This window comes from Conger conger, chromosome 12, assembly GCF_963514075.1.
Source record: "Conger conger chromosome 12, fConCon1.1, whole genome shotgun sequence".
Classification (NCBI taxonomy): domain Eukaryota; kingdom Metazoa; phylum Chordata; class Actinopteri; order Anguilliformes; family Congridae; genus Conger; species Conger conger.
This window is the reverse complement of record NC_083771.1, coordinates 44,890,709-44,913,590: the sequence shown is the minus strand read 5'-3', so window position 1 is coordinate 44,913,590 and position 22,882 is coordinate 44,890,709. Positions and strand designations below refer to the sequence as shown.

Sequence of the window (22,882 nt, the reverse complement as noted above, 5' to 3'; positions counted from 1 at the left end):
AACATATGGAGGGGTGTGGAGCTCTTTAAACCACGTTGAGTGATCTTAAATAAACAGTGTTGAACGGTCTCTAAACCGTGCCGAGTGGTCTAAAATAAAGGGTTGAGCTGTCTCTAAACTCAGGTGAGCGATCTAAAATAAACAGTGTTGAGCCATCGCTAAACCATGTTGAGCGGTCTAAAAATAGTGTTGAGCCATCTAAAAATAGTGTCGAGCGGCGTCTAAACCGTACCTAAACTCTACATGTTGAGCCGTCTGCAAAATAAAGCGCAAAGCCCGTCTCTCCCTCACACACAGACCTCAAATGTGACGATACACTGTGAATTGCAATCATTTTATTCACTTCTCCCAGAACAGACACACATTGCAGTATTCTGGTTCTTAATGCTTTCAGTGCTTGAGACGAGAGTCACTAAAATTCCACCCAAAGTCGTCGTTTTCCTTTTTTCGTTTTCTTTCTTCCCCCCCTCCGCTTTTCTTTTTTCTCTTAAACTACAGGGGCCAACTTTACAAAGCAAGTGTGAAGCAAGTGTTCTTGTGCCAGGCCTTCAGACAGCCCTGGGTCTCTCTCCATGATACAGATCTCCTCAGACTCTCGGCACACAGGAGTCCCCGTTGTGTTGCGGTTTGTGTTTTTGTGTTTTGTGTTGCTGGGTTGTCCCCCCCCCCCTCCCTCCGGTAGTGAAGGGTCAGAGCAGAGTGGCGGGGAGCCGAGGGGTTTTTCAGAAGCGCTGGTTCAGGCCTCATCGTCCGAGGTGTCGCTGCTGCTGGTCTCTGAGGCGTCGGCCGGGGCGGGGGAGGGGAGGGCGGCGTGCCGCCAGGCGCCCGGGAACTCGCCGTTCCTCAGGAAGCCGTTCCTCCGCAGACCGTTCCTCTGCAGCTGAGGGGCGCATGAGAACAATCGCTCAGTCACGGTTACGGGAGCGCTGTGCTCAAGGGCCCCAAACAGCCGCGTGGTTCTTATCGACTACACTGGGGCTTGAACCACCAACCCGTCAAGCTCCCGCAGGCTGCCCATATGGGCACTATAGGGGCACTATAGGGGCGACATTAGGCTGTAAATGTGTTAATAAGAGTGGAGGGCCTGCCCCAAGCACCGTGGGGCGTGTGTGTGTGTGTGTGTGTGTGGGGTGTGTGTGTGTGTGTGTGTGTGTGTGTGTGTGTGTGGGGCGTGTGTGTGTGTGTGAGTGGGGCGTGTGTGTGTGTGAGCGGGGTGTGTGTGTGTGTGTGTGTGTGTGTGAGCGGGGCGTGCGTGTGAGTGTGTGTGTGTGGGGTGTGTGTGTGAGCGGGGCGTGTGTGTGTGTGTGTGCGTGCGTGTGCACCTGCTCGCTTATGGCCTGGAACTCCCTCATCTCGTCCTCGGTGAGCGGGGCGCAGGTCTCGTCGTTCTCCTGCCAGCCCATCTCCTTCAGCAGCCTGCAGGAGCACAAACACTCTGACCAGGGAGCACAAACACTCTGACCAGGGAGCACAAACACTCTGACCAGGGAGCACAAACACTCTGACCACGGAGCACAAATACACTCTGACCAGGGAGCACAAACACGCTCTGACCAGGGAGCACAAACACGCTCTGACCAGGGAGCACAAACACTCTGACCACGGAGCACAAACACGCTCTGACCAGGGAGCACAAACACGCTCTGACCAGGGAGCACAAACACGCTCTGACCAGGGAGCACAAACACGCTCTGACCAGGGAGCACAAACACTCTGACCACGGAGCACAAACACGCTCTGACCAGGGAGCACAAACACGCTCTGACCAGGGAGCACAAACACGCTCTGACCAGGGAGCACAAACACTCTGACCACGGAGCACAAACACCCACCCACCCACATGTGGACTCCCAGACCCCACCCACCCACCTGTGGACTCCCAGACCCCCCCCCCCTACCTGTGGAGTCCCAGACCCCACCCACCCACCCACCTATGGACTCCCAGACCCCACCCACCTGTGGACTCCCAGACCCCACCCACCTGTGCTCTGCCTCCAGGGAGCCGGACAGGCCCTCGGGCTGCGGGAAGGCGGAGGAGCGGAGGATCTGTTGCCGGGCGACGAGCGAGGCGTTCCCGTTCTCCCGAGGGGAGGAGGGTTGGAAGCGGTTGCTGTTCTCGTCCCCGTGTCCCAGGTTGCAGTTCTGCACGAGGAAGGCGTCGTCGTCGTCCTGCGGCGGGGGAAAAAAAAAAAAGGCGGTTAAACGTGCTTCAGCGTCGCCGCGGAAACGGATTCCGACTCACAAAGCCGGGCTCCAGACAGGCCAAGAGGAGAAAGAGCATTAACACAGCCAGGGAGGAAGCCATTTTGAAGTCGGTCTTCAGTAAACAAACTGGACTCCAGTTAACTGCAGTAGACGCCTTGCTTCCCTCTCAAGTGCCAGTCTTTAAAAGGCATGCGTCACATTTTCTCATCATAAGTTCAGCCTTGCTAACAGGACGGATGTTTTCCTGATGTCATCCTATTAGTTGGACCGGGAGAAGAGCTTCACACCAGTCATAGAATACCTTGGTAGCAACAAGCAACACAACAACGGCAATCTTTGGATGCTACTCCCTGCTGATAAGTACAGGGAGAAAGGCATTACAGCCGGAAGATAAAGACATCCACCAATCACAGTTAATGTTCTATTGGTTTTGCCTCAGTGACTGGTGGGAGCTCTTTTCGATTTTATGACCGTAAACTGACATCACAACCATCACTCTCCATCGGTCCCTTGGTGGGGCGGGTAGCGGTGGGTGAGTGTTACCTTGCAGGGGTAGCAGTGTTAGCTTGGAGGGGTAGCGGTGGGTGAGTGTTACCTTGCAGGGGTAGCAGTGGGTAAGTGTTACCTTGCAGGGGTAGCAGTGGGTAAGTGTTACCTTGCAGGGGTAGCAGTGGGTAAGTGTTACCTTGCAGGGGTAGCAGTGGGTGAGTGTTACCTTGCAGGGGTAGCGGTGTTAGCTTGCAGGGGTAGTGGTGTTACGTTGCAGGGGTAGCGGTGTTAGCTTGCAGGGGTAGCGGTGGGTGAGTGTTACCTTGCAGCGGTAGCGGTGTTAGCTTGCAGGGGTAGCGGTGTTGGCTTGCAGGGGTAGTGGTGTTACGTTGCAGGGGTAGCAGTGGTACCTTGCAGGGGTAGCGGTGGGTGAGTGTTACCTTGCAGGGGTAGCGGTGGGTGAGTTTTACCTTGCAGGGGTAGCAGTGGGTGAGTTTTACCTTGCAGGGGTAGCAGTGGGTGAGTGTTACCTTGCAGGGGTTGTCCAGGTCCTCCTCGTCCACCTTGTCCTGCTTGAGAGCCTTGAGGAACTGGCTCTTCCTGTGGGTGCGCGCGCGGGTCAGCCTCATCATCAGCCGCGGCGGACCGGCCCGGTCCACGGGGGAGGAGGAGCACGAGCGGCTGCCCTGGGGGGAGGCAGGAAACGTGTCACGCCCTGGGGAAGCGCAGGACACGCGTCACGCCCTGGGGGAAGCAGGACACGCGTCACGCCTGGGGGAAGCAGGACACGCGTCACGCCCTGGGGGAAGGCAGGACACGCATCACGCCCTGGGGGAAGCAGGACACGCATCACGCCCTGGGGGAAGGCAGGACACGCATCACGCCCTGGGGGAAGGCAGGACACGCATCACGCCCTGGGGGAAGGCAGGACACGCATCACGCCCTGGGGGAAGGCAGGACACGCATCACGCCCTGGGGGAAGCAGGAGACGAGTCACGCCCTGGGGGAAGGCAGGACACGCATCACGCCCTGGGGGAAGGCAGGACACGCATCACGCCCTGGGGGAAGGCAGGACACGCATCACGCCCTGGGGGAAGGCAGGACACGCATCACGCCCTGGGGGAAGGCAGGACACGCATCACGCCCTGGGGGAAGGCAGGACACGCATCACGCCCTGGGGGAAGGCAGGACACGCGTCACGCCCTGGGGGAAGGCAGGACACGCGTCACGCCCTGGGGGAAGCGCAGGAGACGCAGGAAACGGACTGCTTTCCGCTAGCCTGGGGAGCATGCTCAGAAAGTACAATTCCCACTGATCTCAGGAGCATCAGCAGAAAGTACAATTACCAGTGTTCTGCGGAGCATCACCAGAAACTACAATTCCCACTGATCTCAGGAGTCTCCCAGCTCCTCAGCCCTTTCAGTCCCAAGCCCAACACAAAGTGGCTCCACCCAAATCCCAAGGGCTTTTGCCTCTTGACAGAGAAAATTGAGCAAACGCAGACGCGTTTTAACGGGTTTAACGGGGCGTCCTACCTTTGCGGGAACAGCCACCGGTTTGGGGACCAGGCCCTTGTAGAAGGACGGGATTCCGTTCTTGGGGGGCGCAGGCTGGGCGGGGTGGGCCACGGCGGGGGGCAGCGTGGAGCTGGGCTCCTCCTTCGGCAGCCGCTTGATCACCATCATCTTCGAGCTTCTGGACTTGGGATTGGGCGGATGTTCTGATCCGAGGGCAGAGAGGGGCGACATGGCTCAGGCTCAGGCAGTAAGAGCAGTCGTCTGGCAGTCGGAGGGTTGCTGGTTCGATCCCCCGCCCAGGCTGTGTCGAAGTGTCCCTGAGCAAGACAACTAACCCCCAAATGCTCCTGACGAGCTGGTCGGGGCTCAATCGCCAATCGCCGTCAGTGTGTGAGTGTGTGAGTGTGTGTATGAATGGGTGAATGGAGAAGCATCAATTGTACAGCGCTTTGGATAAAGGCGCTATATAAATGCCTGCCATTTACCATTTAGAGGGGGGCTTTTAAGAGAGCTCTCGAAACAAAACGGCCTCCCCCCCCCCCCCCCCCCGACTTATCTGGGACAGCTGAGGACGGAACGGACCAAGAGACAGCTACGGGACACCCACGAATGATAATCTGGACTACCGAAATCCTCATTCGGACCACACTTTAGGTCAATCGTAAATGGACTGCATTATCGTAGTGACATTGATTGGAGGAGAAGAGAAACTTTGACAAACCTTTGATCGAAATACACGACCACCGGCATACGATGACGTCAAATCAAGTCAAGGACAGAAGAAAAAATGAGGTGTGAAAATAAATAAATAATAAATACTTTTGGGAATATACTTCCAAGTCGTGTCTGTACGGCCATGAATCGACTCAATTGCGGGAAAAAGTTATTTTTGCAGTTTCGATTTCAGCTCGCCTTTATGTGGCCCCCACATGGAGGCCCTGACCCACAATTTGGGAACCGCCAGTGAGGAGAGGAAGCCGAAACACTCACCCCACACACCCACCGTCACCGCCTTGCTCTGGTTGACCTCCCGCTCGGTGTCCGGATTCAGAGACGGCTGAGAGACACAGGGAACATCGCACTTCCGTCAGTCAGCTGACGCTTTTCACCACAGCGCCACACAGTTGATTAGACTAAGCAGGGGCCAATCCCCCCCCCCCCCCCCCCCCCCCCCCCCCCCCAAGGGCCCAACAGCTGATCTTAATGTGGCTACACTGGGGCTCGAACCACCGACCTTCTCTGTCCCAGTCAGGCACCTATTGGCGACACCTTTTATCGCTTCAGTCCATATTTCATATTTATTTTCATCTCCCAATTTCAGCCCAGAAATTCAGCTGGAAGGAGACCAAGCGCAGGAGTGCTGGCAGATCTGAGAGCCGTAATTAAATTTTTCAACGAGGCAGCACACAGAGGAACGTAGCTGGGGAACAAAAGACATCAGTGCTCCTCCTCATGGTACAAATTTTTTTTTTTTTTTTAATAAATAAATAAATCACTGCTGTTGTATAGTTGCTATATGTTGCTAGTAATACAAACCAGGGCCTGACGGTTGGCTCCCCAGGAACGTGGCTAAGGACGTTGGCAGCAAACAGAGTAACGGGAGTAATGAAATGTCTTTGGCCTCGTCACAACAAAGGACAGGACACAACCAACCCAGCGTGAAGAAGGGAGACATTCACACAACGTTGCCGCAAGGTAGCGCCAACGTTACAACACTGACACAACGTTCCAGTAACATTGTGAGAATGTTTTATGCTAATGTGCATTGGAGGGCCCCCAAATAAACATCCCCCCCCCGCCCCCTCACCCTGCCACAATTCCAGCCAATCGCGGCTCTCATCCCCCAAACGATATTTTAGTTCCTCTTTAGCATTGAGCACAGATTGCCAAGTGGAGCGTGAAATACATTTCAGATCCTCTGGGAGAAAATAAATGCTTGAAAATGCTAATGTACAAAAGTCATTTCGTGAACGACTAGTACACACCATGGCAGTGGCAGTACAGACCAGACCAAGCGTTGTTCTGGGATGTCACTCACAAATAACCCCCCTCACCTCCACTTCGAGAGGTCTTAGAATCACCGATACATGTATATATTTGATCAGATTCAGCTTAATTGTCGTTCTACTGCCTTTTCGAAGACATGGAAAGGCATCCTTTGAATTCAAACATGTCTTTCAGGGCAGGAGGAAATCGGAGAACTACGCAAAGAGGATTACATGCTGACCACTGTGCCAGCGTGCTGTGTGTAGGATGACGGGCCAGTCAAAATAAGACTCTACATTTAAGTTAATCATACACATGGGTACAAGATTCAAGATAACAAGCAGCCTTAAATGTGTAGGGGTGGGCGGCAGGTTCACCACCAGCCCTGGGTGAAATACATACTGGTTTTGGATTCAAATACTTTTCTGTGCTTGCTTGACCTTGCCTGGTTCAACTGAGCCAACCAGACGGCACATTTTGAGAGTATTTCATAGGTTCCAATGAGTAAGTAAAACTAAGCATGTAATTATTTATGTAGCTACATTATTGGCATTTGGCAGACGCTCTTGTCCAGAGCGACTTACAGTTGATTAGACTAAGCAGGAGACAATCCTCCCCTGGAGCAATGCAGGGTTAAGGGCCTTGCTACGGCTGTGCGGATCTTACTGTGGCTACACCGGGGATCGAACCAAAGTGCAGAAAAGTGTCGGAAGCCCACGCGCTTCGACCCAGGCGGGCGACTGAATCGCGCCACGCCGCATCCGCATCCCAGAATGCCGTTCACCCGGGACTTACGAAGTCTTCAGCCTGGAACTGCTTGCGCCGGTCGCCCTCTGTACCGGCGTGGGCGTGGGCGGGGTCGTTCTCGCGTGGGACTTTGACCTTGCCCCCGTGGGAGGGGCCCGGGGCCCTGGAGCGGGAGGGGCCCCCCCCACCCTGGAAGGCCCCCGCCCGGGGGGCCCCGCCCTCGCTGCCGTTCCGGCCCCTCCAGCCGTTCTTCTCCTTCCTGGAGTAACTTCCTGTGGGGAGGGGAGTTTTGTTTAAAGCATCTTTCAACGAAGCAGGGGTCAGATTTCTTTTTTTTTTATGGTCAATCAGGAGATACTGCTTTTGCGACACTAAATGTCTCGACCAGCAGGATTTAAGTCAGTCTTAACAAGCATCTTAGTCTTAAATTTAGGTCTAATTTTTATTCGTTTTTTGTTAAACTAGAGGGGAAAAAGAACTATCTTGAAAGTTTGACTCGTTTCAACATTTGCTAAGGGCGTAAGAAAATGTCACTTTCACAAGGAAAAACAAGGTAATATCTTCTACTTGAGAATTTTAAAAAAGTCTTATTACAAGATTATTTGCAGTGTCGGGGTGATTTGACTGAGGCTTTTATGCTCGTAAAAGGGATTAACCACAGGCGATTCTTCAGGGTGAGTTCGTTTAGCAGAATGAGGGGGCAAGACTGGAAATTAGCAAATAATACTGACATTAGGAAGCTCAAATTGCCTTTTCTCAGCGCGTCAAGTTACATTAAGTTATGGCTGCGGGCATCTGCACAGCAGAAGAGCTCCCCGTGAGCAAACGCTCCTTTAGTCGCTCAGGGGGCAGTTCAGGGGGCAGTTCAGGGGGCAGTTCAGGGGGCAGTTCAGGGGGCAGTTCAGGGGGCAGTTCAGGGGGCAGTTCAGGGGGGCAGTTCAGGGGCACAGTACCTCCAGCGCGTCCGTTGAGGGACTGGAATCCGTCGGAGGAGTTGTGTCGCCTGCGGCTCACATCGCTGCGGTTGTCGGGGCAGACGGGGGCCTCCGGCGGCTTCTCAGAGCTCAGAGAGGGCTGGGGAACAGGACGACAGCGTCAGAACACTGCCCTCAGGGAGACCACAGAGGAACACTGCCCTCTGCCACAGGGAGACCACAGAGGAACACTGCCCTCTGCCACAGGGAGACCACAGAGGAACACTGCCCTCTGCCACAGGGAGACCACAGAGGAACACTGCCCTCTGCCACAGGGAGACCACAGAGGAACACTGCCCTACACAAGAGTGACACCACAGAGGAACACTGCCCTACACAAGAGTGACACCACAGAGGAACACTGCCCTACACAAGAGTGACATCACAGAGGAACACTGCCCTACCCAAGAGTGACACCACAGAGGAACACTGCCCTACACAAGAGCGACATCACAGAGGAACACTGCCCTACACAAGAGTGACATCACAGATGAACACTGCCCTACACAAGAGTGACACCACAGAGGAACACTGCCCTACACAAGTGACATCACAGAGGAACACTACCCTACACCAGTGACATCACAGAGGAACACTACCCTACACCAGTGACATCACAGAGGAACACTACCCTACACCAGTGACATCACAGAGGAACACTGCCCTACACAAGAGTTACATCACAGAGGAACACTGCCCTACACAAGAGTGACATCACAGAAGAACACTGCCCTACACAAGAGTGACATCACAGAGGAACACTGCCCTACACAAGAGTTACATCACAGAGGAACACTGCCCTACACAAGAGGGACACCACAGAGGAACACTGCCCTACACAAGTGACATCACACAGGAACACTGCCCTACACAAGAGTGACACCACAGAGGAACACTGCCCTACACAAGAGTGACATCACAGAGGAACACTGCCCTACCCAAGAGTGACACCACAGAGGAACACTGCCCTACACAAGAGCGACATCACAGAGGAACACTGCCCTACACAAGAGTGACATCACAGATGAACACTGCCCTACACAAGAGTGACACCACAGAGGAACACTGCCCTACACAAGTGACATCACAGAGGAACACTACCCTACACCAGTGACATCACAGAGGAACACTACCCTACACCAGTGACATCACAGAGGAACACTACCCTACACCAGTGACATCACAGAGGAACACTGCCCTACACAAGAGTTACATCACAGAGGAACACTGCCCTACACAAGAGTGACATCACAGAAGAACACTGCCCTACACAAGAGTGACATCACAGAGGAACACTGCCCTACACAAGAGTTACATCACAGAGGAACACTGCCCTACACAAGAGGGACACCACAGAGGAACACTGCCCTACACAAGTGACATCACAGAGGAACACTGCCCTACACAAGAGTTACATCACAGAGGAACACTGCCCTACACAAGAGTGACATCACAGAGGAACACTGCCCTACACAAGTGACATCACAGAGGAACACTACCCTACACCAGTGACATCACAGAGGAACACTACCCTACACCAGTGACATCACAGAGGAACACTGCCCTACACAAGAGTGACACCACAGAGGAACACTGCCCTACACCGGTGACATCACAGGTGAACACTGCCCTCTGCCACAGGGACATCACTGAGGAACATTGCCCTACACAAGAGTGACATCACAAAGGAACAACTCTCCGCAAGTGACATCAGAGGCTCTCCATCAGTTTCTGTACTGTGATCTCATCTCGATCTGTAACCCTCGGTGCTTCCCCAGTCCGAGTAAAGACACAAGTACCTGCACAGAGTCTTTAAAAGTGAATGATGCAACTGAGCAATGAGGGAGGCATGCGCAGTACCCCGGGCAACTTCCAGGGGGCGATGTTGAGCGTAGAGTTACCTTCGCGGATGAGGGCGGGGTGGGAAAATTGAGCCAGGCTGGAGCAAAATCATGCTGCGCCATTTAGGTCCCTGTCCCAGGAGAGGTGAGCACGGCATCAACACCTCATCTCCAGTCCCTGAGGGGAGAGAGGAGAGAGGAGAGAGAGAGAGAGAGAGAGGGGGGAGGGGAGAGAGAGAGAGAGGGAGAGAGAGAGGGGGGAGGAGAGAGAGAGAGAGAGGGAGAGAGAGAGGGGGGAGGAGAGAGAGAGAGAGAGAGAGAGAGGGGGGAGGGGGGGAAGAGGTAGGAGGAGAGAGAGAGAGGGAGGGAGAGAGAGAGGGAGGGAGAGAGACAGAGAGAGAGAGAGAACACAGGGGAACATTAGACAAACATCTATCCACTACCGATTAACATGCATCGTCAAAACAATGACCACAGAGTGAAGGCACGTCCCCCGGCAGCCAGGGAGGCTCCAGGCTCATTCCACCAACACACACCACGGCGGCCCAGTCCCAGTCACAAAATAACAAACACTTTACTCTAACCCCGCGCCGTAAGGCTGACGCAACGCCCTCACACACACGACGTAACAGCCCTCACACACACGACGTAACAGCTGTCGACGTAACGGATGACGTCAGCTGATGGCAAACAATATCAAACCGTCATACTTTTATCTGCACACGCATCGACAGATGTTACGGTCATAACATTTGCAGGCAAAAGTATGACAGTTTTACGCAACTTCGTGCAGCCTGACATCACAGATAGAGCCGTGTATTTTAAAGAAGCCCCGTTAATGTCAAAAGATACTAACTAGGGCTGCACAAAATAACAATAACCGCCGCTGTGGGTGATCGTTAATCTAATGCTTCGGTCAGACCGTATGCAGTAGTAAACAAAGACGGGCGTAAGACAGTCAATCTGCAGCCATGATCGCACAGCTTCTAGGAGTTCATGCAATTTTTTTTAAATTTTTTTTTTTTTTTTTTTTTTTCTTTTTTTTTTTTTTTTGTTATCACATAGAAGCTCAAAGGCCTGGCTGCTGATTGGATGTCTTACCCACACCCAATAGACAACAGCGACAAAAGAAGCATTTCACATGGCCTCTGGCTTACCTCCATATCAGGTATGATTAAAGGAAAAAAAAATAAAAAATAAAAAGATTAAAGTAGAATCGCAAAGAGACTAATCAGGTTAAAGGTTAAAGGTTCAATAGGTACTCGCGAACGGTCAAGAGAGGAATGGCAGCAACAAACACCTTCAAACCACAACACCGTTTATCCCTTCCCCTTCTCTGTGAACGCGCCGACGTTGAAATGCCATTGGCTGTGGCAGTTAGAACCACTTTTCAACCAATGAGCTTGAATTATTGTACAGCTATACGATGTGCTGGCCCGTCAACTGCATATTTGGAAACCCAAATTTAAGGACAATAAACACAGGAAGAAGGCGAGTCAACATGTCAGTGAGCCTTTTTGAATGATAGGAAGGGATTTACAATGGTCTTTTTAACAATGTAACAATTTAACAATCTTACGTATTATACCTTTAAATGAGAAAAGGAAATGCTTAAAATGACAGCAATGGCTACACTTAAGCAGCAGAAGCAAATTCAGAAAAAAGGGGGGGGGGGGGGTTTGGTTATAAGATGCTGGCAAATTTTCCGAGGATGCGCATCATTTGGGCTTCCCGTGGGGCGGGGTGGGGTGGGGGGGTAAACTAATAACTGGAGCCGTGAAGGAATGTGACTGTCGCTTCCCTCTCTGACGGCGCAGTTCGGCTGATGAAACGAGGAGCAATGAGCGCACGAGGACCACCTGGGGGGGCGGGGGGCGGGGGCGGGGGCGTGCCTCCACACCGTCTCAGCTTTCAGACACAACCCCCCCAACCCCACCCCCCCCTCGAGCTTTCATCTCCGCACACACCGTTCAGCTCGCTGTGCTCTCCCAGAGCCAGCTGAAGCTCCCTTCCATCTGATCTGACACAAGGCAGCAGGTAAATACGTGAAGACCAGTCGTTAGTGAAGATTAGTGAGATGAGTACGTGAGACGGGCAGCCTTTAAAGCTAAGGTGAATGACTGGGACCCGGAAGGTTGTCGGTTCAATCCCCGGTGTGGCCACGATAAGATCCGCACAGCTGTAGGGCGCTTGGGCAAGGCCCTTAATCCCCACATTGCTCCGGGGGGGGGGGCATTGTCCCCTGCTTAGCCTAAACAACTGTAAGTCACTTTAGATAAATAACAAATTAATACCATTATTATTTTGAAAAAGAGGATTTGTAATAAACTAAAATTATATATTTTTAATACCCTCGCTAATCGTGCAGAATGACTACTTCTAACACGTTAAATCTGGGTCCCACGCTGACTAATTCCATATATTGGGTTTGTTTCACAGGATGCGATCACACTTGGTATCCTGGGTGCCCACCTGGGAATCTCCCAATGCCCTTCCAGACCGGAGAACAGCACTCCAGGGCCAATAGCGGGGATAAAGATGAAGCGTCTTCATCGGAGCTCCCTGCAAGGCCAAAACGTTCCGCATTCCCGACCAATGTCAATTCCAACCCAGCGAGGGGAGCTTCAGGTTTCAGGGGGCAGAATTTAAACGGCAGCCACCAGCCAAATGCTGACCAATGTTACCTGTGGCTGGCGAATGTGCGCTGTACCCGCAGGTAACCACCCGGTCCTGCTCCACTCTAAATGTCTAGGTCGTAAAAAATAAAACTCACACTGTCTCAGACGGTGAAAGCCTAGCAGAGGCAGGACGGGGGCAACAAGGGGCAGTGGGGAGCGTGACTGATCCTGCGCCGCCATTATCCCGCCGTTCACGTCAGCGACATCGCGGCAGGGTCGCCACCGACACCCCACAGCAAGAAGGTCCTGCGAACTCTGACCTTTCCGTCTGCCTTTCGCGTTTATAGTTTTTGAGGCAGCAAGTCCAATTATTTCACCGGTTTGCCCTGCCACGCAAAGGCAGCAGACTGCCGATAGTCTCGCTCCCGCCGATAGTCTCGATAGTCTCAACCCCGCCGATAGTCTCGAAAGTCTCGCTCCCGCCGTCCCGTACGTGCCCGCTGCCACTCGGACGCCTCTTCGTCTCGATGATAAAGAAGAGGGTCTGGATTTTAAAAAGTCGGCTCGCTCGCTCGCCATCCGCTGACAGCAGAAGCTCAAGTCGTGAGATTAACAGCAGATTCATCTGCTGCTTTTGACGCTTTGAAACAGACTTTAAAGCAATTTTCTCATCCTGACCAGAAACAGGAACAAGCGGAAGGGCCTCTTTGGCAGTTCTATATTTGATTTCAAAGCAACGAGAGCTTTTCGAAACCTACAAACTGATGCCTACAAACACATGGCTGTTGTTTTCTTGAAATGAGACGGCCTCTTCACAACACATCCAGTGTGAACACATCTGCTGATGGGGGCAAGCATGATTTACCAGGAAGCAGAATCAAAAGAAAGACAAAAATGGAAAACAGTCAAGTGCCCTTTTAACAACTGATTGTAGGGATGTTGAGCAGCTCATCTTGGATGGATGGGCCACATGGTCTGGTATCTGTTAAGGCTCTGTTCTAGTGCATGGATGGGCCCCATGGTCTGGTATCTGTTAAGGCTCAGTTCTAGTGCATGGATGGGCCCCATGGTCTGGTATCTGTTAAGGCTCAGTTCTAGTGCACGGATGGGCCCCATGGTCTGGTATCTGTTAAGACTCTGTTCTAGTGCATGGATGGGCCCCATGGTCTGGTACCTGTTAAGGCTCTGTTCTAGTGCATGGATGGGCCCCATGGTCTGGTATCTGTTAAGGCTCTGTTCTAGTGCATGGATGGGCCCCATGGTCTGGTATCTGTTAAGGCTCAGTTCTAGTGCACGGATGGGCCCCATGGTCTGGTATCTGTTAAGACTCTGTTCTAGTGCATGGATGGGCCCCATGGTCTGGTACCTGTTAAGGCTCTGTTCTAGTGCATGGATGGGCCCCATGGTCTGATATCTGTTAAGGCTCTGTTCTAGTGCATGGATGGGCCCCATGGTCTGGTATCTGTTAAGGCTCTGTTCTAATGCATGGATGGGCCCCATGGTCTGGTATCTGTTAAGGTTCAGTTGTATGCATGGATGGGCCCCCACAGTCCGTGGGGGCCCATCCATGCAGGCAGCTAGCCTCAGCATGCAGCGAGCAGCAGGTAAACAGCACCAGACAGTTTGCGCCAGGTAGACACCTGGCACACGCCATGACCTGCAATCGGACGCTGCTTTGGCAGACGGCCCACGGGCTAAGCACAGCGAGGGAGAGGGAGACATTCTCCCCCTGGTACGGTCAGGGAAGGATTGATATTGGTAAAAGGCATGATGGGAAAAATTCGGCGAAGGGCAGGAAAGCAGGCTATAGTTAACAAACTTCAGCAGTCAAAACAGAAGCACTATCCCGGGGAGATATTCCACCTCGGTTTACAGAACAGAGCTGGACTTTGTTGGACTTCTAATTGGACACCAGCATTTCCCTGCACCGGTCCAGTACCAGGTCCGTTTCATCAAACGATCGCTCGTCGGACAAGTTAGTCACAGAACCGTCCTCGGACGGAAGAACAAGGACGGCCGAGGGGATGATGCTGGGTGCCGTTCCATGCCAGCGCCAGGAGGCCGCAGGACAGCCTGGTTCATAATGATAGGTTACAGATCTTACTGAAGATATGAGCCTCAAATGCCCTTTTGCGTTTGCCAGTAGAGCCGTGCGAATCTCTCCAGGGGTCGCGATGAAAAACTGTGGTTTTTACAGGTCCAGAACTTTTTTTTTAAAATTTAAACTATTGATCCCATCGCGTTTTTCACTGCAACACCCAGCAAACTGTAAATGGCTCTACCAAAGAAAAGTAAATGGGAGAATGACGCTCAAGTTCAGGAATGATAAATCTCATAACTGTCTAGCAACACACATAAAGAGAGAATAAAGAATCCAAGAGGGGCTGTGGTGCGACCTCCTGGAGTTGACATGGAGTGGCCCAGGAGCACTCGGCATAGAGCCGTGCACTGCCACCACAACTACAAAATTTAAACACCACCTCTAACGCACACCTGCCATGTTCATGAGTCTGTGCTGAAGACCGTGCAGAGTCGAGAGCCCAGGTGTCAAACTAGAGGGCAGCGTTCGGCTGGTTTTCATTGACCGGCTAAAGAATCCACGCGTCTTGTTCTCAAGGACTTGATTGACAGCTGATTGAAAGGAAACCACAAAAACCCAGACTGAAGCCCCTTAGGAATTCAGTTTGACAGCCCTAGTCTAGACAGAACCAGAAGTGACGGCAAAACATGTCCGTTTGACTGACGGTTCAGTAGATCGGTCCGGACAGCACTTATGTCACAGGAACTCTCAATGGTTCGGTTCTGGTGAGATTCAACAGGTGGGGACAGAATTCGCACAGAAACCTGGATTTTCTAGCATGCTCAAGTCTCCTCGTTTGCCATTAATTGCTCCCAATTTCAACAGGTTTCACACGATTTTATGCTTGCATTGAACACCTATATATTTCGGACTGAAATACAATTCTACGCTTTACTGTGCTTGTCTGGTGTAATTGGAAATACTCACAAAAGTGCAAACCCCATATTAAGCTCCACTCGGCTAGCTCAACAGCGCCAGGCAAGATCAATCGAGCATAGAAAAGTAACACTGACCAGAGGTGAAGGTGAGCAGCATGGCCACACAGGTGAGGCTTACCTGGCCACTTAAACGTACACTAGGTAAGGTATATTTGTGTTAAAACATTCTTGCAAGACCATTGTAACGCTCTTCCTATCATTGAAAAATGCTCACTGACATGTTGACTCACCCTCTGCCTGTGTTCATACTCCTTAACTTCAGGTTTCAAAATATATAGTTGTATAAGTTTATAATAATTCAAGCTCATTGATTGAGAATTGGTTCCAATTGCCACAGCCAACGGCGTTTCAACATCAGCGTGTTTTACAGAGAAGGGGGAGGGATAAACAGTGTTGCGGTTTGAAGGGGTTTGTTGCCACTACTCCTCTCTAGACCGTTAGAAGTCCGAAATCACCTACTGTACCTTTAAGAAGACCGCCCTGTCAGGGGAAGGTATAAGTTTCAGCCCACAAAAGGCTGGTTTAACAGACACAGATTAAGTTTAGTCCTGGACTGAATTTAACTTTGTGAATGGAGATCCGCCACACAATTGAATTTAGTCTAGGACTAGGCTCCCATCAGCGTCTGTGAAACCGACCCATAATGAATACCAGATTAGACAGACCTTTAGATTCGAAAGAAATCTGGTGCCAGTTAATCACCCGTGAGGAAGGCGACATCAGACAAGCACAGTGCCCCCTGCTGGAGACATAAACGAGTGGACGACGGGAATACAGCTGACCATCACTGACTTAAAACAACGTATACGTTGACACTGGCGTCATTTTGTCACAGGTGTGCCACTGCTTTCTGGAGAAGATCTGACTGTTTCTCCAGAAAGCAGAAGCACACACCTGTGACACAATGACAATTCTTTAACCCTTTCAGTCCCAAGCCCAAGGGGTTTTGGCTTTGGTTGAAAAAAAAAAAAAAAAAAAAAAGTAGAAATATTCAGTAGTGTTTTCATAGGGGCTGAAAACAATAGTATAGCAGTCCTTTTGACTGGTTGAAAAGGTGTAAGGTTGACCTGGGATTTTACAGTAGTTGCGCTTGAGTGCCACATGACACTCTTGGGACTGAAAAAGGATAGAGGTAAGAATACGCGGCATATCTACAGGAAGTCATCTACACATATGGCACAAGCAGCGGCCATCTGGGTGGCCAACTGGAAAACCCAAGGTGCAATAAAAAAAAAAAACAAGAGGACAAGAGTCTACTTTCCTTTTTCAAACGCTGGAGTTCCTGCCGAACACAGGCCTGTCAGCCTCAGACACGCGGTGCAGTCCGTAAGTATTGGGACAGTATGCACCGTCCAAATACTTACGGACTGCACTGCATAATGAGCATCAGTGCAATGAGACACGACTGCATCCAACCTGCCCTCGGACGCCTTCTCCCTTTAATTGCCAACGGACAAAAAATTAAAATAAAAACTATGATTTGTTATTATGCCAATGATACTCTGAAAAGTTCCGGAAAATACTGTCACCATGTCTAAAACGAACTACTGCTGGGGACTTTTAGCCTAGCAATGCACACGATTTCTTGAGACCCATCCTCAATCACTCGCCAACCATTCACTATTTCATGCCAATGCTTTAACACTGTCAATAAAACATGAATTACAAAAATCCTTCTGAATGAAAGTGACATGTCTGCGACTAATTCCTGGCTTCTCTTCCACGGCAACCGTGTGATCTTTAATTACACGCCGAAATCATCGGTCTGGAACGCCTTGGCACCTGCGTCTCCTTCCAGGAGAAACGACAGGCGGGGGAGAAGGAGGCTGGAATTACCATCCAGTGCAGAACCTTTAAGCCAACTGGGGGGGGGGGGGGGGGGGGGTAGAGGGAACTGGTTTGGGACAAGTGAGGTCTCTGAACCGGTTGGACGATCTCCGATTTTTAACAAAAGCGTTTTGACGTGCAATGCGATAATTCAGTGCCGACCGCCAGCCCTTAATCAACGCAAGTGAAATTATACCAACAACAGGAATGCAGCCAGGTATAAACCTACCTTTACCTTTTTAAAAAGGTTTTTTTGCAAATCAGATTTCAAGACTATAATCACTCATAACCCGGTTACCTTTCATTTTGGGGTGAACATACATATACATACTCTGTCAAAGACAGAGCTGGTGAAGATCTATACAAGAACGATTTCTGTACGACCCACAGTAATGGAGATAGGGCAAGTCAAAGTCATGGACTCACACAAATTAGCACAAAATCTGTCAGCCCATACCTCCCAGATTAACAATCTGAGAAAAGTGTCATTTCAGTTCAAAAGGTTTTTATTTTTTTCTAAGGCCAAAACAGCATGCTAAATCTAATTAAAATCTGTGACGATGTGGTCCACGTGTGACAAGTTGACATGGAATTACCCAGCCTTCCCCTATTACACAGTCAGTCTCTGACCTGTGCATCACCAACCAGGCTGTCTTGTAACCGAGATGAGGTCAAGATACAAACACAGCCAGCCACTTTCCTAGAACCACTTTTGCATATTCAAGTATTCAAAATAAATTTGAGAGCAAACATTTGCTTACTCCGAGACTGAAGGCTGAAGGCACCCAACACGCAAACTTGGCACCAAAGTTTAGTGCCTTATCAATACTCATCTGAACTGTCTGTCAGGTTATGAGGTTCACATGTAAATAGGCAGTTGTCTTAGGCAAGACCCTTCCCCCAACCCTCATACAGGACAGTAAGAACACAAAAAAAAAAGAAAACAATGCATCTGTGCGTGAGAAAACTGTTAAAAAAAGTTAAAACTGTATACACACCAGCTATGAAGGACTGCACAGGTGGCGTTGTTTGATTGCGTCCAGTCAACCCCCTCCCACCCGACCCCCCCGCCCCCCCACCCCAACCCCTTCCGGCTTGTTCTTGGGCTTTGTATGATGGGAGAAACTCGGCGATAATCCCGCTGCTCTGCTTTCCAGATTTCCCTTGCAGATCGGGTCCGTCTGTAAATATTGGCAGAGAAATCCTGGATCAACTTTCCATCCTCTTCAGGCGATTCCAAGTCCCGCGCCGGGGATGCGGTCCCTTGCAGACTTGTCAGATGGCCGCTCCGGTTTTGTTACAAGCCTGACATAAGTCTGGCTTTCATGTCCTGCCTGGGGCCCAGCAGTCGGTTTTCTTAAAGGGCCTTTGGGTGCTGGGGTTCACATGTGAAAATCCACTGCATAAACTGCTAAACGGAAAACAGGACGCCTACCGATACACCATTGTCCTCCAACCTACGAAGTCATACAGAGAATCGATTACATAATTAGGGGGAAAATGTTTAGTAATTCGTATAAATTATCCTTCATTTGAAAGTGCGCTTTTTTCACTTCTCCAAAACAACGGTAGTGCAAGTGTAACGTTTCCAAATGGAATAAACAGTGATAAAGTAACTCGGTGAATTGATGCTACATTGCAACGCAATACCAACGTCCAAACAGAACATCGAAGCTTCCAGGTCGAGTTCAGCGGTGCGGTCAGCTTCTCGCGTTCACTCGCCTTTCTTTACAGACCATTTCAGAGGGAATCCGCGTCGTCCAAAGACGGCTGGTTACTCCGATGATTCCCAAGCGCCCAGTGCATTCCTCGGTCTTGGACTTGCACACAATTAAGTTCTCTCGCCAATTGTGAAAATGCAGGACCGATTCTGAATGCAAGAGTCACTGCCGCGGCCTCTTCTGGAGACACGGGTTACGGTACAGTTCACCTGTAGGAAGACACGCATATAAGTTAATTGGCTACGATTCAGAAAACGTTGAACAATTTCACAAGCCCGGGACAGGCATAGTTTGCCATTGGAAGATGCCAACATACTCATATGCTTGCGCATTAAAGACCAAAACAACAACAGCCAAACGAATGTCGCTGGTTAGCTAATGGAAATAAAATCTAATGGGAGGTGATGACGTTAGCCAGCAACAGATCCTCCACTTGGAGACAGTTAGCTGGCTGGCTGTAAGCAGAGACACCAAAAAAGGATTACATTTGAAGGTGTCTGTAGTTAACGTTAAATTAGTTGGCTTGAAATCCAACCGATTCATTGTGGGAGGTTGAACTGCCAGACAAGCCTCCAAAATTACTGAAAGCGACTGTAGCTGCGAGCGCAACGGCGGAACAATAAAACTGAACTTTGATAAAGAACATGCAACTTACTGGTTGGAGGATACAGTAACGTTAGCTTGCCACTCCTGGCTGAGTAGCGTTGTTAGCACAGCTAACTGCACTACACTACAGTCAGAGTGGCATTATCCAGCAAACCAGAAGCAAGCTAGGTTTTCTAACTAGCTTGCTAACGCTAGTCATGCTGTTTTCTCTCACTTAGCTAACAAGCAAACTAAATTATACATTGCCACCACGAAAAAGCGAATGAACACAAACTGGCTACTAAACATACGTATTGCTTTTGCGTTTGTTCCGTTTACTTACGCTCATAGGAGCTCGTTTGTCCGAGTGGAGCTAGCAATATACGGGATTAGCGATGCTAACACGGGAGTAGCAATAACAGATCTCACTCACTCGCTAGCATAGCATAGCCCAATTTCAGCTTCTTTCCCTGACTATTTATCATTTATGCTTCTTAATTTCTGTTGCATACCTGACTCAAGAGAGTGGTCCAGTGCCTAACGCAGTCTTTTACGGGTTGTTTTAGACTCTTGCATTTATACATTCGCTAAAATGACGAATTTTTCTTATTTTTGTTTTTAATTTTTGCCGCTTTTGCCGATCTCCTTCCCAAAATGGCGCCGCTGTCCGCAATGCTTCGCGAGAATCTCGCCAGTCTGCGTGATTTGGTGAACAGTTGGGCGACACATAAATACTTCAAGCGCCCGGGCGAAAATAAATCTTGTTTTCCAGAGGTTCATCCTGGGTTGGGCAAATCACTACCAATTCTTATTTTTTATTCACATTTAGTTTATTTATTCGCCGTACCAATGGATACATGCATAAAGTGTCGAAAGCATACCAAAACTAAAAAACGGAAATATTTAATACTTCCATTGTGTTTCTTCAATGCCCTCTTGTGCAAATTGCATATAAAAACCTAGAAAGTGTGACCACTATGTTACTCCTTTAAAGTCACTGTAAAGGTAAATGTGGTATGCATTAAGCATCAGTAAAATGAGAAATCAAATAATTGCAATATCAACTTCTATCCATCGAGACATCTATTCTTGTGTAGGGATTGAATTGGTGGACTTCCATTTCTTACCAGACTCTGAACTATTGGGTCAGGGTCCTTCATGATATCAAGAATTCCCTGACCCATCGGCCAATACATGTTTTAGTCTCATTTCATATTTCCTCCCATAGTTTAATGAGGTGCGTATGTAGAGATGTTTTATCGAGAGATTTGTAGCAGTTCGAATCACGAGGTGGTCCAGACCATGCCCTTACATGTGCAATCCTGACATTGTTCTCAAGACAGTGTTTATGTCTGACTTGAAATGTGTGTTTTTATAGTTATTTACATTATTTGAATGGATATTTGGTGGCTGTGGAGTGGATGCATCCTTCTGTGATAATTTATCGTTATTTAAAAAAAAAATCATTTCAAAAAGACTCCCCACAATAAAAATAAAACACCCTTAGATCTCTTCATTGTGTCTAATTTATTTTCTTTTTTTAAATATTTGTCCTGTTAGTTGCCTATTTAAAACATGCCAGGAATCCATGCCATTTGCATTTAATTTGGCCTTTAAAGCAAACTGAAGGAAATACATTAAATACACAAAATAGCATAGGGTAGAATTCGAAAATATACAAAATGTGGGTAACCAGCGACCATGCTAATGGCATGAGGACAGTAATCATAATAATAATAATAATTATAATAATTATTATTATGAAATAAATAAATAACTTTCTTGTAAGCTACTAATTACGAAGCTATAATTTATACTTTGCTATGGTTATACTTCACATCAGTGAAAATACATAAAATATAATAACTTTAATTTTGAATTATCTATAGACTGACCGACTGCAGACAGCTATTCCGATCTTTGAGTCCGTAGTTTAATACATACGTTTGAAATTATCTATATTTTAATCTAGTTTTTTGTTCTGTTAAAGGCAACGTTTATATCAGTAGAGAACCATACAGAGGACACATGTCTTCCATGGGTACATTCTATGTGTTCTCCTTACTCGTGTGATTAAAATATCAGACCAGTAATAATTCTGATGTGACCGCGTTAGCAGTCAATATGGAAGCCAGTGAAAAATACCTTTTAAAATCATACATACTGAATAGCAGAAAAAACACTCACCTTTAACACTAGGTGTCAGCATAGCTCCAGTCTTAAGTTTGAGGACGTGCACATCAGTCCTTGTTTTGTTTGATGCCAGTTATTTCTATCGATCGACTGTTGGAATGGTCCTCATTCACGTCCATTTACGTCCACCTCTTGTACTCATGACACTTCTCCATGTTCTACTGTGAAGAGTTTGTGACATATTTATAATAATAATAATAATAATAATAATAATAATAATAATAATAATAATAGATTTAAAACGAAATAAAAAAAGATTTAAAAATTTTAAATTTTACCATTATACACTCAGTGCTGCGACAACAGCGATTTGTCTCATTTAAAGTTTTATTGACAATATACATTCACGGTGGTTTGCAGTACACAAATGAACATTTGCATCATTCAACAGAGGGGAAAAAGGTGCTAAGTTGCACGTCAAAAGCAAACAACCATCCAAAAATGAGCCCTTGCTCTTTGAAATTGGGGTTTATTTGATCAGATGATCCGAGGGAAGATGGGCAGCTACTGGCCCGTCAGCGGAGGTCCGACACACAAGCCTACCAGACGTCACGCAGCGCATCCACTCGTGTCCAGGGACTTATGAAGCCTTTTTCAAAGACGAGTCACCTCAGTGACCTGTTCTATTTCTTAAAATTGGAACAATACAGAGAACCTGTTCTACTTTTAAAAATAGAACGGCGATGGAGATTCTATTTTTAAAACAGGACACGGATGGAGATTCTATTTTTAAAACTGGACGGAGATGGAGATTCTATTTTTAAAACAGGACTGAATTTCACTTTACTAGGTGTACTAGGTACACCTTTACACCAGCTTGTAAATGCAAATATTCAGTCACAACAGCCTCTGCCCTCTAACAGAGTTCATACACTCACTTTATTAGGTACACCTGTACAGCAGCTTGTATAAATTACCCTGGAGCTCAGGTATGGCACAGAATATGTTACCTGGAGCTCTGGTAAGGTTAAAAATATGGAACACTTTTTAACCTTATGTCATCCTTGCGCAAAAAACACTGCACATTCTTTGATTGGCTCTCAGTTTGGAACATTTGGAACAGAGAAGGAAGTACGATTCTGACCGCAACTTAGGTCGGTAGTCTTAGGCTATTATTTGAATTTTAAGAGGCCAGCCTATAGTGTAGTTACAAGATCGGAG

At 48.9% G+C, this 22,882-nt stretch overlaps 1 protein-coding gene across 1 annotated transcript; it reads right to left on the bottom strand.

The window, feature by feature from the left end:
• Positions 1-320: 320 nt before the first annotated feature.
• Positions 321-18,288, bottom strand: LOC133141394 (vasculin-like). The gene is made up of 10 exons (XM_061261922.1): positions 18,221-18,288; positions 9,820-9,937; positions 7,898-8,018; positions 6,993-7,216; positions 5,202-5,268; positions 4,230-4,414; positions 3,225-3,380; positions 1,982-2,169; positions 1,323-1,416; positions 321-880 (listed from the first exon to the last, which is right to left on the bottom strand). The coding sequence occupies exons 2-10, from the start codon at positions 9,880-9,882 to the stop codon at positions 737-739; spliced, it is 1,242 nt and encodes a 413-aa protein (XP_061117906.1). The 5' UTR covers positions 9,883-9,937; positions 18,221-18,288; the 3' UTR covers positions 321-736.
• Positions 18,289-22,882: the final 4,594 nt, after the last annotated feature.

What these genes read in the sequence shown, in the direction of transcription:
- LOC133141394 (XM_061261922.1), bottom strand. Translation starts at nt 9,882, where the DNA reads ATGGCGCAGCATGATTTTGCTCCAGCCTGGCTCAATTTTCCCACCCCG. An exon ending in CCCCGCCCTCATCCGCGAAG is followed by an intron (nt 8,019 to 9,819) that starts GTAACTCTACGC and finishes CCTGTTCCCCAG; the next exon opens with CCCTCTCTGAGCTCTGAGAA. An exon ending in ACCTGGACAACCCCTGCAAG is followed by an intron (nt 2,170 to 3,224) that starts GTAACACTCACC and finishes CCCCCGCCGCAG; the next exon opens with GACGACGACGACGCCTTCCT.